The sequence below is a fragment of the Piliocolobus tephrosceles genome, chromosome 7 (assembly GCF_002776525.5).
Source record: "Piliocolobus tephrosceles isolate RC106 chromosome 7, ASM277652v3, whole genome shotgun sequence".
NCBI classification, from domain to species: Eukaryota; Metazoa; Chordata; class Mammalia; order Primates; family Cercopithecidae; genus Piliocolobus; species Piliocolobus tephrosceles.
The window spans coordinates 101,186,490-101,202,142 of NC_045440.1; the positions used below are offsets into that span (position 1 = coordinate 101,186,490).

At 34.7% G+C, this 15,653-nt stretch overlaps 1 protein-coding gene across 1 annotated transcript in view; it reads left to right on the forward strand.

Annotated features, from left to right (window-relative positions):
- LOC111520902 (vacuolar protein sorting-associated protein 13B) overlaps nucleotides 1–15,653 on the forward strand; it is an 883,038-nt gene that overhangs the window by 85,696 nt on the left and 781,689 nt on the right. Inside the window, exons 6-7 of the mRNA XM_026454936.2 lie at nucleotides 6,843–7,024; nucleotides 11,434–11,608. Coding sequence (XP_026310721.1) covers nucleotides 6,843–7,024; nucleotides 11,434–11,608 — 357 coding nt within the window. The remainder of the gene's footprint in view (nucleotides 1–6,842; nucleotides 7,025–11,433; nucleotides 11,609–15,653) is intronic.

A 15,653-nucleotide genomic window follows, 5' to 3' on the forward strand; every position in this document is an offset into this window, starting at 1 on the left:
ATGTTATTGTGCTGAGTACTGCAGGTAGTTGTAACACAGTGGTATTTGTGTATCTAAAAACAGAAAAGGTATAGTAAAAATATAGTATTGTAATCTTATGGGACAACCGTCATAGATATATGGTCTGTTGTTGACTTAGGTATTGTTATGCAGTTCATGCTATATTTTATAGTGCCATGGGTTGTAGCAATAAAAGTTAAATGATATTTAGTTTGAATTGTTTATGTTTTTGAAAGGTGAAAGGCATCATGTTGCATTTACAAAGCTTGGTGAAGGCAAGGTAATATATCTGGTTGATGTATGTTTTAGGCTTGTGTATTCCAAAGCACATTTGGAATTTCTTCTTTTCCTCCTCTTGCCCCCACCATCCCCCCTCCCCTCCCTCTTTCATCCTCCCTTCCCTCTCCTCGCTTCTCCCCTGCCCCCTTCCCTCTTCCCCTTCCCTTTTTGAGAAAGGGTCTCATTCTGTTGCCCAGGATGGAGTGCAGTGGTGCTATCTTGGCTCACTGCAGCCTCGACTTCCTGGGCTCAGGTAATCGTCCCATCTCAGCTTCCCAAGTAGCTGGGACCACAGGCATGCACCACCATGCCTGGCTGATTTTTGCATTTTTTGTAGAGATAGGGTTTTGCCCTGTTGCCCAGGCTGGTCTCAAACTCCTAGACTCAAGTGATCTACCCGCCTTGGCCTCCCAAAGTGTTGGGATTACAGGTGTGAGCCACCATGCCAGGCCTGGAATTTCTTGGTTGTCCTGAAGCCTCTTTTTATCTCTTTTTGATATTTAGTCATATATTCCTTTATTCATCATCAATCCCAGTTAAAGGGTTAAAGCAAAGTGAAATTGAGTCTCAAGAGTGTTTAATTTGCCTGATTAAGGCATACAACTAGGAAGCAGCAGAACTGGAATATAGTTTTATTATTATGTGTTTTTTAAACTTTAGTCTTCATATTTAACAAAAGGAGAGTCCTGATGTTACAGCTTTGTTATGACATAAAGAAGAGTGTAGGTAAGGCCCAAACATCATTTCTTATGTATTGTTAATGCCCCCTTTGCATCTTCTGTGGAAAGAAATATTTGATTAAAAGGCTGGAAGAAGCAGCTGTGGAAAATAGAAAAATAGAACTGGACAATGTAGGATTGAATTAGTGAGTTGACATTTTTGGTGAAGAAATTTTATTTTAATTAATTAACTTTTTTGACACAGAGTCTCGCTCTGTCACCCAGGCTGGGGTGCAGTGACGCAATCTTGGCTCACTGCAACTTCTGCCTCCCGGGTTCAAGCGATTCTCCTGCCTCAACATCCCAAGTAGCTGGGACTCTAGGCGCCTGCCAGCATGCCTGGCTAATTTTTGTATTTTTAGTAGAGATGGGGTTTCACCATGTTGGCCAGTCTGTTCTCGAATTCCTGACCTCAAGTGATCTGCCTGCCTCGGCCTCCCAGAATGCTGGGATTACAGGCGTTAGCCACCATGCCCAGCCAGAAATATAGTTTTTAATATAGAAGTAATGCCAATTTTACTTTGGGAAATTATTTATCATGAATTAGAATTCTGGATCAGGAGTTGAAAGATCTTAGTTGGAATCTTCTCTCCACTATTCATTGATAGTGCAAACTTGGGTGAGTCATTTATAAAATGCTTCTAACTTGCCAATGTATCTTCAGAAGCAAATATGATACCATATGAAAGCTCATGATGATGGTAGTGATAAAGGCAGTGAAAATATATCTTCTGTTTATTTAGTACCAGGGCTAGTGTTATATATTTTATATTAATTATCTTGTTTAACCCTTTAACTCTCTGAGGAAGAAACTATTATTTTCCCTTTTATTCAGTTTTTTTTTAAATAATTTTTTTAAATTGAAGCATAACATACAAAAAAGAAAGAGCATTAAGCAAAAACACATAGCTGGCCGGGTGTGGTGGCTTACGCCTGTAATCCCAGCATTTTGGGAGGCTGAGGCAGGCGCATCACCTGAGGTCAGGAATTTGAGACCCGCCTGGCCAGCATGGTGAAACACCATCTCTACTAAAAATACAAAAAAATTTAGCTGGGCATGGTGGCAGGTGCCTGTAATCCTAGCTACTTGGGAGGCTGAGGCAGGAGAATCGCTTGAACCTGGGAAGTGGAGGCTGGGTGAGCCGAGATTATGCCACTGCATTCTAGCCTTGGCGATAGAGCAAGACTCCATCTCAAACAAACATACAAACAAACAAACAAAGAACCCACATAACAAAATGACATACCATAAAATGAACATACTCATGTAACCACTACCAAGCTCAAGAAATTGAACAATATCAGTACCTAGAAGTGCTTGTTGTGCATATACTCACTTACTACTGCCCCTTCTTTCCCCAAAGCATCCACTTTCCTGACATCTGACACCATAGTAGGGTTTTGACTCTTTAAATTTTTGTTTGAATGGAACCATATGTATTTTTGGGCCTAGATTATTTTGCTCAATATTATGTAAGTGGAATTTATTCAGGTTTTTGTAACAATAGTTCATTTGTGTGTGTATATATCTGTTTCTTCTCCCTGCACAATCAGGTGAGGAAGGGTTGGGATTCTGCCTGCACTGGTCTTTCCTGATGTATGGGGGATGGCGAGTTTGCAGGTCTGGTCCATGTTGTGAATAAAACACTTTTTTGCTCAGTGTACTATTGATACAGATTTAATTATGTCCAGTTTTGGCTATAATGAATAATGCTATAACGAACATTTTCATACATGTCCTTTGGTGGACATATACATATATTTCTGTTGGGTATATGCCTAGGAGTGAAATTACTGGGTCATAGTTTAGGCCTATGTTAAGCTTCAGAGATAACTGACAAATAGTTTTTTCATAATAGTAATGCCATTTTTTATACCAACAAGTAATGTATGAGGCTGTATTAAAATATTGCAATTAAAATAAGAATTATAATGTCTTTATGAGGGTAAAAAGACAAGCCACAGATGGAAATGTATATTCTTGATACTTACAGTTTGCAACATACTTATATCCACAATATATAACTTTTATAAATCAATAAGAAAAAAATAGCTCAATAGAAAAATGGACAGGAGACTTGAACAAATATGTAAAAAAGAGTATACCCCAAAGACCAATAAACATAAGATGTTCAATTGACACCAAATCAGATTGCACGAATTACTTGCCATAATGGATTAAAAAGTAAAATAGTTTTGGGCCATCTATCCTTTCTCCTTTAACTGATTCCTTCCCCTTACGTATTTTTAAATAATTTCCAAGACTTTTATTTCAGTATAAAGGTCTTCAGAATATCTAATCTTTTCTACTATTAGAGGCAGAATCCTATCATCTCCCATATGGTTGACATTCAAGTTGTTCTAAAATACTGACATTGCCCATAATGCTGGAATGTACATCCTTTTCTATGTTTCCTCGTTATGTGTTTGAGTTCTGTAAATTATGATCAGGAAAAGAATAACTGAGTATGTAAACATTCAGTTATGTTTTATATTGCTGAATTGTTCTCTGAAATGGTTAAATCAATTTATTACCATCCATACTATGTGTGAGAATTAATATTTCTTTTTTTTCCTTTCCAAGTTGTATTTTAGGTTCAGGGGGTACATGTGCAGGTCTGTTACTTGGGTAAATTGCGTGTTGCGTGCATTCGGTATACAGATTATTTTGTCGTTCAAGTAATGAGCATAGTACCTAATGGTTAATCTTTTGATTCTTACCTTCCTCCCACCCTCCACCGTCGAGTAGGCCTTGGTATTTATTGTTCCCTTCTTTGTGTCCATGTATACTCAGTGCTTAGCTCCCACTTATAGTTGAGAACATGCGATGTTTGGTTTTCTGTTCCTGCATTAATTTGCTTAGGATAATGCCCTCCAGCTCTATCCATATTGCTGCAAAGGACATGATTTCATCCTTTTTTATGTCTATGTAGTATTCCATGGTGTATATGTCTCGTATTTTCTTTTTATTTTTTTTCTTTTTATTTTTATTTATTTATTTTTTTGTCTCGTATTTTCTTTATTCCACTGTTGGGCATCTAGGTTGATTCCATGTCTTTGCTATTGTGTATAGTGCTGCAATGAACATACACATGTGTGTGTCTTTATGGTAGAAAAGACGTATATTCAAAAGGATATTGCCTATGCTTTTGAGGTCTTAGTCATAAATTCTTTGCCTAGACCAATGTCAGGTCTTACATTTAAGTCTTTTATCTATCTCGAGTTGATTTTTGTAGTGAGAGATAAGGGTCTAGGTTTGTTCTGCATATAGATATCCAGTTTTCCCAGCACCATTTTTTGAAGAGACTGTTCTTTTCCTCAGTGTATTTTCTTGACCCCTATGTAGAAAATCAGTTGGCTGTAAATGCTTGGATTTATTTCTGGGTTTTTCTATTTTATTCCATTGGGCTATGTGTCTTTTTTTGTGCCAGTACCATGCTGTTTTGGTTATTATTGCTTTTAGTAAATTTTAAAGTCAGGGAGTATGATGCTTCCAGCTGTGTTCTTTTTGCTTGGGGTTGCTTTGAGTATTTAGGGTCTTTGTGGTTCCATACACATTTTAGGATTGTTTTTTCTTATGTCTGTGAAAATGTCATTGGTATTTTGATAGGGATTGCATTGATTTCGTAGATTGCTTTGGATAGTATGGAAATGATTTTGGAAGAATTTCTTCCACTTCAATTTTTTGGAATAGTTTGTGAATATTGGTATGAGTTCTTTAAATGTTTGGCAGAATATGCCAGTGAATCCAAAGGTCTTAGGGTTTTCTTTGATTGCTTTCTCCAGGTTTGGGAAGTTTTCTCTATTTCTTTGAATAAGTTTCCTACCCTTGTTTTAAAAATAGTATTCTTATATGTTGTATTTTAGGTTTGCTGTTTTCAATCAATAATATGCTTTTAATATTTCTATATATTGGCATATATAGTTGAAGAGCCCTAATTTCAGTGATGAATAATATTTTACTGATTAAATTGTAGCATATTTTTAAAGTAAGTACCAGAAACTATAATTCATTTTGTAAGTTTTTGAAATATAGTTGCTGTTACATTTCATGTTTAAGAAAAAACATTTTTAAAATAGTAATTTCCTCTTTTCATTGAATAATAATTGTCTGGGGTATCCCTGAAATATGAATACTTAACTTTTTTTTTTTTTTTAAGAGAGAGTCTTACTCTGTTGTCCAGGCTGGAGTGCAGTGGCATGATCTTGGCTCACTGCAAGCTCTACCCCCTGGGTTCAAGCGATTCTTGTGCCTCAGTCTCCTGAGTAGCTGTGATTTTCTGCATTTACCGCCACACCCAGCTAATTGTTGTATTTGTAGTAGAGATGGGGTTTCACCACTTTGCCCAGGCTGGTTTTGAACTCCTGGCCTCAAGCAATCTGCCTCCACTTCCCAAAGTGCTGGGATTATAGGCGTGAACCACCATGCCTGGACTGAATAGCTTATGTTCTTATAGCACAGTAGATGAGAACATGAACTCTGCAGTACGGTTGCCAGAGTTTGAATTACAGCTCTAATCTTTATAAACTTTATAACAGTAGACAAACTATTACCACTGTGCCTCAGTTTTCACATTTTTTAACAGGACCGTATAAATATTGTCAGATAAGAGATGTAAAAGACTTAGTGTAGTATCTGAGTAATAGGAAATACTCAGAAAATGATAATTGTTATCATAAAGAGAGGGAAGGAAATACCTACAGGATATCTTATGTTTTTTTTTTTCTCATTTCTAGTCCTACTATTGTAATTTCTTAATTTGTGTACATATATAATATTAGTAACTAAATCATTATTCATGTAATATGTACATTTGAAATATGGTAGTCATATATTTTTTTCAAGTAACAGACAACTTTGAAATTTATCTGCAAATAATACTATTTAGACACATCTTCTTTAATTTCTACTTTTTAAAAACTTAAAAAATAAAATGTTGAATTAATTAGAAGTTGCCAGGATATACTCAGAAACAGTGTTGTAACCCAAACTAAAACACATTTTATTGTTTTTTAAATTCCCATGGCTAACTTAAAATCACTGGGCAAGTAGATTTGGGCCTGATATTTACCTAGGAATTGCTTATCAGTTAAGAAATAAATTATTGATTTGCTAAAGGCTTCATTTCATACTTTTATACTTTATCATCAACTGTTTTATTTTTATTCCTTTGAAAATATACTCTAGACTGATTGGTGATTTCTTTATTAATGTGGTATTTTCCACTAGACCTTTCTGTCATAATACAAGTGTTTTTTATCTTCTCTCTCCAATATGGTAGCCACTAGCCACATGTAGCTGTTGAGCACTTGAAATATAGCTAGTGCAACCAAGGAACTGAATTTTTATTTTTATATAATTTTAATTTTAAATAGCCACATATGGCTGGTGGCTACCATATTGGATAGTGCAAGTTTAAAGTAGCAGTGAGTTTTTTAATATAAAATGAATGTTAAGTGAATGACTTCTTCAAAAAATTATCTTTAGTATGGATTGTTAAGAATTTTATTATCTCATTGTGTAAGAGAACTGTAGTGAAATTTTTCATAATTAAAAAAATATTTGTAGTTAATGTGCCATGCAGATGGGGGGTAAGCTAATTAGGTCTCTGATTCTTTATATATAAAATGGGGAGAATTGTGCCTATTTCATAAAGTTGTTGGAAGATTTAAATTGTATAATAAAATGAAAAGTTCATTGCATATGGTCTGGCATTATGTATTAAACACTCCATGAATCTTATTTTCTGTTATTAGTTTTATTACTATTTATACTAATAAATAATGGTTGCCTTTCCCTTGCTCATTTTCTTTTTTACTTAAAATGTTTTATTTCCTTTTTAGCAACTGATTTGGTGCTGAGAAAGGTTATCAATTTTTCTGACTGTACAGTTTGTCTTGATAAACGGAATGCCAGTGGTAAAATAGAATTTTACCAGGATCCTTTATTGTACAAATGTTCCTTCAGAACTCGTCTTCATTTTACATATGATAACCTAAATTCCAAGATGCCATCTGTTATTAAAGTAGGTATCTCTTTTTTTTGTAGTTAAGTTGCATGTCTTTATTTTGTTTATTGACTCTTGCAGATGCTAATCATTATTAACAAATGAGGAAATTAACCTTATAAATATATATGCCATTTGTTTTTATAAAAAATTTATTTCTGTTTATGATTTTTATGTTGTATTTATACATTTCTGTATGATATATTCTAGTAGAGTTTAGAGACAACTTTTCTCTGTAACTGTAATTTTATTTTTTTAGTTTGTCCAGCTGTTTATTAGTGTTTCTCTCTTCAAGTAGATAGAGGAAATAATATTAAAGGGTATATTTATACCCACAATGGACTACATATCAGTATTCTGTATTTCAGTTCTTATAATCTGTTCAGCATGATCTGCTATCTATACTTCTCTTTACTAGTTGACTTTGTAAAGCTTGATATACTAACCTAATATTTTAGTTTATTGGTTCAAGAAGTTTTAGCTTTTGATTTATGATTTTTAAAATGTAATTAAAATCTTAGGGAGTTATTCAGGACATGTCTTTTTTTTAATTTCCATTTTTATTTAAGATTAAGGGATTTGTTATAAGGGTATAATATTGTATGATACTGAGGTTTGGGCTCCCATTGATACCATCACCCAGATAGTGAACATAGTACCCAAAAGGAAGTTTTTCAGCGCTTGTTCTCTCTCCTTCCTTCCTTCCTTTTAGAGTCCACACTGTCTGTTGTTCCCATCTTTATGTCCATGTATACCAAAGATTTAGCTTCCACTTCTAAGTGAGAACAGGACGTGTCTTTTGATACATGTGAAAATTTTTTCTCCAATGTAGTGTATGTTTTCAATGTATGTGGTTAGTATCTAAGCATAAATATTGTTGTCTTATTTAACAGTTTTTTGAATATTGTTTGTCTGCCTATCACTGTATCTTGGAAAAGATTTTGGTGACTTCTGATCCCGTTAACTAGGTTTTAATGTGGAATAAATGTTTATTGTTGAATTACTTGCCCCTGACTGTCAAAGTTCTGTGATGGAAGGGCTGGACTTAGGTGTCTGAACACTGGTATGGACTACTGTTTCTGTTTGGGTATGGCTGTATAAAAACTAGGTTTGTTTTTGTTACATTATATTTTATTAAAAATATATTTTTTTCTATTTTATGTAGCCTTCCTGTACTTAATATGTAAAATCTACATGTTTTTTTCTTGGTAGTGCTCAGTCACCTGTGTTTTACTTTTTTCCACACAGTGCATAATGCATATTGGTTTGTTTATATTCTGTTACTTTTTCCTTCAATATTTGAATTAGCTTCTTTGGCAAAGATAAACAAGGAAAAGAATTAACTCAGTAATATTGATGGCTCTGTCTCAGGGAAATGGGCTTACTTTCTTTAGCCTTGGGTTTTCTAGTAAAGTTGGGGAATGTGAAGGTAAATTCAAGATACATTGAAAGCAAGTAACGGATATATGTAAGTTTACTATATAAAATACTCTTTTTGATCATTAGTGCAAGTGTAATGGTCTGTTCTGGGATGTGGTTATATTAGAGGAAGATAAAAATAGATGAGGAAAAACTTAGTGTTGGCATATAAGTAAGTTTGTGTTCTCACAACTGATTAGCCATGACATTTCACTGAAAAAATCCCTTAACATAAATAAACGTGTATAATAGTTGCCAAATATGTGATATCAATGTTTTTTACTCAAATGAAATCAATTTTTGAGGTTTTATTTCTTTCTTCTTTTCTTTTCTCTCTCTCTTTTTAATTCCCTCCTCTCTCCCTCCCTTCTCCTCCCTTTCTCTCCCCTCCCCTCTGCTCTCTCTCCTTTTTCCTCTTTCCTTTTTTCTTTGCCTTCGAGGCTCCCTGTCACCCAGGCTGGAGTGCAGTGGCACAATCATACTTCACTGTAACCTTGAACTCCTGGGCTCAAGCGACCCTTCTGCCTCAGGCTTTCAAGTAGCTAGAACTACAGGCGCATGTCTCCATCCCTGGCTCATTTTAAATTGTTTTTTGTAGAGACGGAGTCTCACTCTGCAGCTCAGGCTGGTCTTGAACCTCCTAGCTTCAAGTAATTTTCCTGTCTACACCTCCCAAAGTGCTGAGATTCCTGGCATGAACCACCATGCCTGCCTGAGTTTTTTGTTAATACTATTGTAATGTTGAGATTTGCCATTTTGGGTTAGACCCATCATCCTTCCAACTCCTAATCCTAGGGAATATGTATTAAATAGATATGGTCGACCTCATTAAGTACCTCACAAACAGAGGTTTCTCAAAATGTTCCAGATACTCTATTTCTTTTCTTCCTTTTTTTTTTTTTTTGAGACAGAATCTTGTTCTTGTCCCCCAGGCTGGAGTGCAATGGCATGATCTCAGCTCACTGCAACCTCTGCCTCCTGGGTTCAAGCAATTCTCCTGCCTCAGTCTCCCGAGTAACTGGGATTACAGGTGCTGTCCACCAGGCCTGGCTAATTTTTGAATTTTTAGTAGAGACGAGGTTTTGCCCTGTTGATCAGGCTGGTCTCGAGCTCCTGACCTCATGCGTGATCCCCCTGGCTCGGCCTCCCAAAGTGCTGGGATTATAGGCATGAATCACCATGCCTGGCCCCTCTGTTTCTTTTCAAATCTTTCATGTATGTTTATTTTGAATGCATTTATATTTTGGGTTGGCTTTTTATAATTTTCCATTTTTTATGTGAAATAAATATGTTCTGGTGATTATGACGTTTATGAGATACAGATCCTATGGGTACGTAATTTATTTAACATTTCTCCTGTTTTTAGAAATTTACTTTGCAGTTTCTTAGAGCAGTGAAATTCTGTGCATAGATCTTTGACCACATTTCCTGAGTAATTCCTTAGGAAAGATTTGTATAATTGCAAATATCTTTTTTTTAAGTCCTGTGATCTGTATTGCCAAATTGTTTCCAGAAAGATTTAGCCAGGTTATACTCCCATGAACATTAGGGGGAGTGCCTACATCAATACTCTTGTTATCCTTAAATATGATCATATTTTAAAAATTGCCAACTTGTTGAACAACAAATGATATGTAATTTAATTGCTGTTTATTACTGAAGTTAGATTTTTGAAAACACATTCACTGGTCATTTGTTCTTTGTATTATCAGTTCAGGTTCTTTATCCATTTTTCTACTGAGTATTAATCTTACTCATTTTAAGGAGTTTTTAAAAAGATACTTAAGCAGATTCTTTGTTATTGGTTTTGCTGACTGCTTATCTCCAGTGCTATTGGTGCAATACAAGATTTAAAAGAATGTGGCAGAGAAATTTCAAATTAAGGAAGCTTTAGCAGATGTGCATAATCCTTTCCTGCTCACCTCCCACACTCATTGCCCATTTTCTTACCTCTTCATTGTTTATTCAGTATATGATTATTAGGTCAGTTTTTAAAAACTTGTGCTTATATTCGAAATATGGTATTTCACAGTCCCCCCATACAGTTTTCTCCCCCTTAACATAAATCTTTTTATGTGCTTTAAGCCCTAAAAATACGATGATTGCCATTACTACTACTTCATCTTTCATAGACACTCAAATACATTAGTCAAAATAAACCTTCTAAGAGACTTGACTTTATGGCTTAATTGGTTTTACTCCATATTTTGATAACAGCAGGAAACCATTACACCGAAGCTGTGTTTATATTCCATTGATGTCTCTTTCTTTAAGGAGAACTTTGGTTGCTGTATATCCTATTTGCTAGTAGTTAATCTTATTTCTTTGTTATAATTGTTTCATTTTATCAGTTGAATAAATTTTGTGTCATTTAAATCTTTACAATTTGAAAAACTTTTGTTATTTAAATCTTATTTAAAATTTGAAAAACGTTTTTCAACATACATTTCACTTGTTTTTCCATATTTGACAAAAATTTTTATTATTTACATACTTTCATAGTTGTAATACTAGTCTTTTCCCCAGTTAACACATGGTTTTAGGATATGTATGTATTATTTATGGTTAATAAACCTGGAAAGAATGATTAGAGTTTCACTAAAATGACATAAAATTTTTATTGTTCTTGGTTTTGACAGATTGTTCTGTTTTTTGGGGGTAGTACTGTTATTCTCTTAATGTTCGAGAGTAGCTATTTGGTTACATAACTAACTTTGTTTCTGGAACAGTAATCTGGAAATCTAATGGGAGTATACCTGCTCACTATTAATTCTATTTGTATGTACATCATTTGGTTTAACATAGTTTCTAGCTAACGTGTATTGATCATCATAGCAAAATCTACTTAATTCCTAAGATCTTAGAGTATCGTTTTGATTTAAGTATTAAAATGTTTGGAGCATTTCTTTTATGTTATGCCATTTGAAGACTTTAAAACATTTCTTTACGTAAAAGGTACTCTTTTTAAACATGCGTTTGTTGGTGTTTTTGTCTTTTTCAAAATGCAGATTCATACTTTAGTAGAAAGTTTGAAACTTTCTATCACAGATCAACAACTGCCTATGTTTATTCGTATAATGCAACTTGGAATTGCTCTTTACTACGGAGAAATAGGCAGTTTCAAAGAAGGCGAAATAGAGGACCCTACTTGTCATAATAAAGATATGCTAGGAAACATTACAGGTAATTAATGTAAAACTTTATTAAACAAAAACTTTAAGATTATTCTTACATTTTACCATTGGGAAACTTTAAAAAATGTATTAGATTGAGTTTTACCATATTCTAATGAGATGGGCTGATTGTTTTTTGGTTGTTTTACACTGTTTTAATTTTTTTGTTTTGTTTTGAGACGGAGACTAGTTCTGTTGCCTGGGCTGCAGTGCTGTGGTGCAATCATGGCTCACTGCAACCTCTGCCTCTCAGGTTCAGGCAATTCTCTTGCCTCAGCCTCCCAAGTAGCTGGGATTACAGACATGCACCACCACGCCTGCCTCATTTTTGTATTTTTTTTAGTAGAGATGGGGTTTCACCATGTTGGCCAAGCTGGTCTCAAACTCCTGACCTTGTGATCTGCCCGTCTTGGCCTCCTGAAGTGCTGGATACGAGCCACTGCACTCGGCCTACACTACTTTAATTTTATCTACATGCTGGATAACATTCTGATTTTTTCCTATATGCTAAAAATAACTTATATATTTCTAATAGATATAAGTGTTCAGAATGTACTACTTACTTATTTATGAATGAGACAGGGTTTTGCTCTGGCACCCAGGCTGGAGTGCAGTGGCACGATCATGGGTCACTGCAACCTCGACCTCCCAGGCTCAGGTGATCCTTCTACCCCAGCCTTCCTAGTAGTTAGGGCTACAGGCACGCACCACCATGCCTGGCTAATTTTTGCATTTTTTGTAGGGACAGGTTTTGCTGTGTTGCCCAGGGTGGTCTCAAACTCCTAGGCGTAAGCCATCTGCCCCCCTCAGCGTCACAAAGTGCTGGGATTACAGGCATGAGCCACCATGCTTGACTCAGGATATACATTTGATAAAAGTTGAAGTAGTAGAACCTCAAAATTTCCTAGTACATAATAGTATTGGTAATTTTTCTGCAAAACTTCACTTAAGTAAAATTGAGTTATTTTAGTGCTATTAATGAAATGTAAACTTCATTGAAGGATATGTAATGTGGGAAAATACAGGGATCATTTTGATGTATTTCTTTCCCTTAGAATTTTAAGATAAAATGGGACAGATAGATGTGTCAGTAGTTAGTTAAGTATGATGTATGGTAGAATGGCAGAAAGTTTGATAAATATTGTGAATGATCTGATGTAGAAAGGTGAAAGGAATGACTGATTTCAACTTGGTATTGGGCCTGAGACTCAAAGTTTTAAGATGATTAATTTCCATAGATAAAGCCCTAAGAGAAGGGCATTTAAAACTTAGGGGCAAATAAACCAATTAAAAATGGGCAAAGAGACATTTCTCCAAAGAAGATAAACAAATAGCAAACAAGCAAATCAAAACCTCAGTGACATACCACTTCACAGGTACTAGATGACTATAATAAAAAAAATACAAAATAACAGGTATTGGTGAGGTTGTGGAGAAATTGGAACTCATATAAGTTGTTGGGAGTGTAAAATGGTATATAGTGGCTTTGGAAAACAATATGGCAGTTCTTCAAAACGTTAAATATAGAGTTACCATATTGACCCAGCATCCATTCCTACATATATATCAAGATAATTGATAACATATGTCCATGTAAAAACTTATATATGAAATGTTCATGGTAACATATTCATAGTAGCCAAAAACTGGACACAGTTGAAATGTCTATCAACTGATGAATGGATTATCAAATTATGGTATATTCATACATTGGAGTATTATTTAGCTATACAAAAAAAATGAAATACTGATATAGGCTTCAGCATGGATGAACCTTGAAAGCATTATCTTAAGTGAAAGCAGCCGGTCAGAAGATAACACATACGCTATGATTCCATTAGAAATGTTCAGAAAAGGCAGTTCTGTAGAGGCAGGAAGTAGATTAGTAACCAGAAATTGAGGGGAGGAGAGAATGACTGCAAATAAGTAGGCTTCTTTTTGGAATGATGAAAATGTTCAAAAATTAGATAGTGGTGATGGGAGCAGAACTTGTGACTATCAAAAAAAATCCCACTGAATTGTACACCTTTAAATGTTGAATTTTATGCTATTTAAACTTTATCTCATTAAAAAATCGTACTACCTTAAAATAAAGCATAGAGAACAACATGAATCAGAGTATATAGATATAAAATGTACCTTTATTTCACACTAGAGGGTAAATTTTTGTTAGACAATGCACTTCTGAGACAGAAACAGTGTCTTATACCTGGAGCAAACATAGCACATAGAGGATACTTGTTTTATTTTTTTTCAACATGACAAATTTCAAATATATGGAAAAGCTGTAAGAGTTCTTATAAGGTGAACACTCACATACGTATCATCTAGAGTCTGCTATTGATATTCTGTTACATTTGCTTCATCACATATCGGTTCATCTAACATCCCTTTCTCTATTTATCAATACAGTGATTGTTTTTGATGCCTTTCAAGTTAAGTTACAAACGTTGGTACACTTCACCCCTAACCCTCAGCTGCCTGTTGTTATATAGAGTTTCTACTAAGTGGGTGTTTTTATTTTTTTATTTTGGAAGTTAAATCTCCAAAGTAAAATTCAGTGAGTTTGAGAAATACATACACCTGTGTGATGCAAAACACTCATCAAGATACAGGTCATTAACAGCTGAGATAGTTTCTTATGCCCCTTTCTAGTCATCCCCCTTTCACCTGCCTGCCTCCCCTGGCGAAAACACTATTCTGAAGTTCCTTAAAACTATAGATTTAGTTTTGCTGATTCTAGAATTTCATATAAATGGAAACAATATGTATAAAGGTTTCTTTCATTAAGCATAGTGTGTTTGGTATTTATCTGTGTTGTTGCATATAGCAGTCATTCTTTCCTTTTCATTGCTAGATACATTGTATGAATATATCATGTGAATATACTATAGTTTATTTTACCATTCAGTTGTTGATGGACACTTGGGGCTGTTTTTCTTTTTTGGCTATTATACATAAAACTTTCATAGATATTTTTGTACGAATTTCACGTAGACGTGCTATTCTTTCTCTTGGGTAAATACTTAAGAGTGGAATTATATGTTTATTTTTCAAAGAAACTTCCATAACTTTTTCCAATGTGGTTGTACCATTTTATATTCCTATCAACAATGTGTGAGAGTTGCAGTTGGCCTGCATCCTTGCTAACATTCAATGGTGTATTTTTTCACTTTTTTGCCATTGGGATGAGTGCGTTGTGGTATCTTATGGTTTTTTAATTTGCATTTTTTGATGGCTAATTATTTTGAATTTTTAATGTGATTATAGGCCTTTATCTACCTTTGTGAAGTATGTGTTAAATACTTGTCCATTTAAAGCTTTTTTGTGTCTTTTTACAATTTTATTTTACTTTATGTATTTATTATTTATTTATTTACATAGTCTCACTCTGTTGCCCAGGCTGGAGTATGATGGCATGATCATAGCTCACTGCAGCCTTGAACTCCTGGGCTCAAGCAATCCTCCAGCCTCAGCCTCCTGAGTGGCTGGGACTACAGGTGCATGACATTGAGTGTGGCTGATACATTTTTTTTTTTTTTTTAATTTTTGTCGAGGTGGGGGTCTCACTTTGTTGTAGTAGGCTGTTCTTGAACTCCTGGCTTCATGTGATTCTACCATCTCGGGCTCCCAAAGTGCTGGGATTATAGGAATGAGCCAGTGGGCCCAACAGGGTTTGCAACTTATATAAAACTTATTCTGAACTACAATGGCTAAAGTGTCTTGGTACTATTATTTTAGTTACTCTAGTTACTTCTTATTAAGCCTTTTCCTTCTCAGGTGAAAGAAGGCAAACATTCATAACCTATAAATGTAGAATGTTCCAAGAGTCTCCTGTCATAAGAGTTTAAAAAGTTATAAAGCTTTTTCAATAAGAAAACCTGTAAAGATGTTATTTAAAGATTTAAAAGAGTATGTGTATTTATAGATTTATCAGTGGAGAGTAGATATGAGTGAATCTGCTGGAGACTACTTTTCCTATGGTGTGTTTTTTTTTTTTTTTTTAAACAGGGTCTAGGGTCTTGCTCTGTCACCCAGGCTGCAGTGCAGTGGTA